The 3,099-nt window shown below is 50.4% G+C and overlaps 1 protein-coding gene across 1 annotated transcript; it reads right to left on the reverse strand.

The window, feature by feature from the left end:
• Positions 1-304: 304 nt before the first annotated feature.
• On the reverse strand, positions 305-1,327 carry MOS (MOS proto-oncogene, serine/threonine kinase). Its single transcript, XM_068983421.1, has one exon. It carries the CDS (start codon positions 1,325-1,327, stop codon positions 305-307), a length of 1,023 nt encoding a protein of 340 aa, XP_068839522.1.
• Between the last annotated feature and the right edge of the window lie 1,772 nt (positions 1,328-3,099).

Here is a 3,099-nt window from a genome sequence, read left to right on the forward strand (position 1 = left end):
AGGAATACCTGTTACTGCCTGGAGGAGGGCATGGCAACCCACTCTCGTATTCTTGCCTGGAGAAGCCCATGGACAGAGGAACCTGGCCGGCTGTAGTCCATGAGGTAGCAAAAGAGTCGGACAAGACTTAGCGACTAAATAACGACGAAGAGCACCACGACCGCTCTGCGGTTTGTCTTAGAAAAAGCATTCGAGATAAAGGGAGTTTTTAAGGGACTTTATTTTCTAAAAATCCATCCTACCTATATGATTTTTTCCCCCGCTAAATCTTCACTTTGTTAAAAACGATCAGAAACAAAGACGCTTATTTGGATCCAGTCTCGAGTCCTCCCAGCTCCTCTTTCAGAGCGTGGAGGTCCCCCAAGAGAAGTTCTGCGCTCGGCCTCTCGGGAGCAAGGGCCGCCCAGCAACGCTGGACGATGCCCGCCAGCGTCTTCCTGGGGACCGAGTCGGTGAAGACGGGTGCCCGGAGGGCGGGCCGGAGGTGGTAGGCCACCACGGCATAGAGCACGTGCTGCCGCTCCCCCGAGAAGGGCGCCTCCCGCGTGCTCATCTGCCAAAGGGTGATGGCGAAGGAGTAGATGTCGGCCTTGGGTGTAACAGGCTCTCCTTTGAGGAGCTCCGGGGCTCGGTGAGTGTAGGTGCCGCCCAGGTAGTGAGGCGTCCACGGGCTCCGCAGGTCTTCCAGCCTCACGGAGCAGCCGAAGTCCCCGATCTTGCAGACATTCTGCTCACTGATGAGGATGTTGGCCGGTTTGAGGTCCAAGTGCACAATGCTTTGCGCGTGGAGGAACAGCAGGCCGCTGACCACGTCTAGGGAGTACTTTAGACACCTCTCCAAGCCCAGCTGCGCGCCGGAGTCCCCGGGGCAGCCGGTGGGGCCGTAGATGACCTGGTGCAAGGTGATGTTGCCCCCGAACTCCATGATGACGGTCCCCAGGCTGTCGAAACCCGGTGGCGGGCGCGTGCTGGCCGCCAGCACGCGCACGATGTTAGCATGGCGCAGCCGGGCCGCGTTGAGCTCGGCCCAGAAGCTGCGCCTTGACGCCCGCGGGTTCTTGGAGCACCGGCTCACCTGCTTGACGGCTACGCGCACACCGTGGTAGGTGGCCTCGTACACTGAGCCGAAGCCCCCCGCGCCCAGCCTCCGCAGCAGACACACCTGCTCCCAGTCGATGGAGCACCAGGCCAGCCGGCGCCGGAGGCGCGGGGCCCGCGGCAAGATGCCCCCCAAGAGCTCGCAGGGGCTGCTGCAGGGCCGCGAGTCCCCCGACGACGGCGAGAGGTCGCCGGGCAGGTGAGGGCGCCGCGGGAGGGGCGAGGGCATCTCTTCTGCAGCGCAGGTGAGCCGGCCTGGAAGAGGGGACCCCGTCGGCCTGCAGGCATCACTGGCTGCTGCCCCTCCGCTCCGCCCCGTTGTTTGTCTCCTCTGCCTTCATCTTCCCCAAAGGAGCCACATCTGTGCGGTTCCTTAGCGAGGACTTTTATCAGCTGAGGAAACCATCTGAGCGCAGGCAGCACCGCAACCCCATTCAGATAAAGGCATTTCCCTTGGGCACTTACAGTGAATTCTTATAAAACAAGCCCTGGAAGAGGGTTCACCGGATAAACAGTTGAACTTGCCCCAGGAATCACCCTCTTTATAAAGCAGGCTTCCCCCCTACCCCTCCACCCCCACTCCAAGTCTCATCCGCTGGGCGTCTTCGGTCCTCAGATCACAATAGTGCAATGAAATTTTTTTCACACTTTGCAGGCTATAATGATTGTCAGTTTATTCTCCAGCTGCATTAAATCACTTCCAGCAGTTATTGGCAGAAAGAGTTGAAACATGAACAGCTGACAGTTGTTGAACCGATTACAGGGAAAATTAGGTGCAACGTTCACGGAGGGATGAAAAATGGTAAGCTGAAAGTGATCGATCCAAACAGAATTGCTGATACAGGTCACAGCACAAACACTCTGAGTTCATAAAGGAAAAGAAAATTCTCTGACACCCCATTCAGCTGATAGAGCAAATTAGCAAGACTTCTTAGCAACATATGGAGTCCTTAGCAGTCTTTGGGGTCCATGGCTGTCTGGTGCACCCAGTAAGCTCACTTGCAGAAGAGATTCTAGACTTCACAGCAGAGAAGTTACAGAAGTTTTGAAGCAGAGTTAGACTAGGAAAAAGAATGAAAATGATTCAGAGCTGCAACCAGAGCATCAAATAATAACAAATACAAGAGATCTTAGGAGAGGAAAAATCTGAAGAAATAAAGAGTCACAGTCATATACTGTTCCTCCATATACTGTGGAAAATCAGATGTTGAGATTAAATCCAGGATCTTGCTGTTCAGCCGTGAGTTCTTCTGTTCTAATTTTTATTTTAAAAAAAGACAGTTTTCATTTCATACCTTTGGGGAAAAGACCAACAATAACACCCTCTTCATGAAAAAACACAGGGAGATGTTAGGATCTATGTTTTGAAAAGTCAAATGGTAAAGTTCTATCTTGACTTTATTTCTACACTTAGAGCATATAGGTGATGTGTATAAACACATTTTTCTGAAGATAGGTCTATGCTTCTGAAGTATATTTGTTCCAAGAAGATATGTTAATAAACAGTCCATTTACATAAGCTATTGGAAGTCTTCTGAACCCTAGAATAAGATTTCTATTCTATATTACCTCTGTGACTTACCATGTGATATCATGTATAATATTTAACCTGTTTGAGCCTCAGTCTTTTTATTTAAGAAATCAGGATAATCATTAAAATAAACTTCTAAAATTTGGAACAAAATTTGGGGAGCCCTATCTGAAGTAATGGAGCTTCCCTGGTGGCTCAGACAATGAAGAATCTACCTACAATGCCAGAGACCTGGATTTGATCCCTGGGTAGGGAAGATCCCCTGGAGAAGGGAATGGCAACCCACTCCAGTATTCTTGCCTGGAGAATTTATGGTCAGAGGAGCCTGGTGGGCTACAGTCTATGGGGTCACAAAGAGAAACGACTGAGCAACTAACAGTATCTGGAGTAATAACAACAGAAATCGAAAAAATGTAAACTATTAAATATTATAGTAAAAATGCAGATATGTCAAACCTGAAATATAAAAA

Source organism: Capricornis sumatraensis, chromosome 11, assembly GCF_032405125.1.
Source record: "Capricornis sumatraensis isolate serow.1 chromosome 11, serow.2, whole genome shotgun sequence".
In the NCBI taxonomy this organism is placed as follows: Eukaryota; Metazoa; Chordata; class Mammalia; order Artiodactyla; family Bovidae; genus Capricornis; species Capricornis sumatraensis.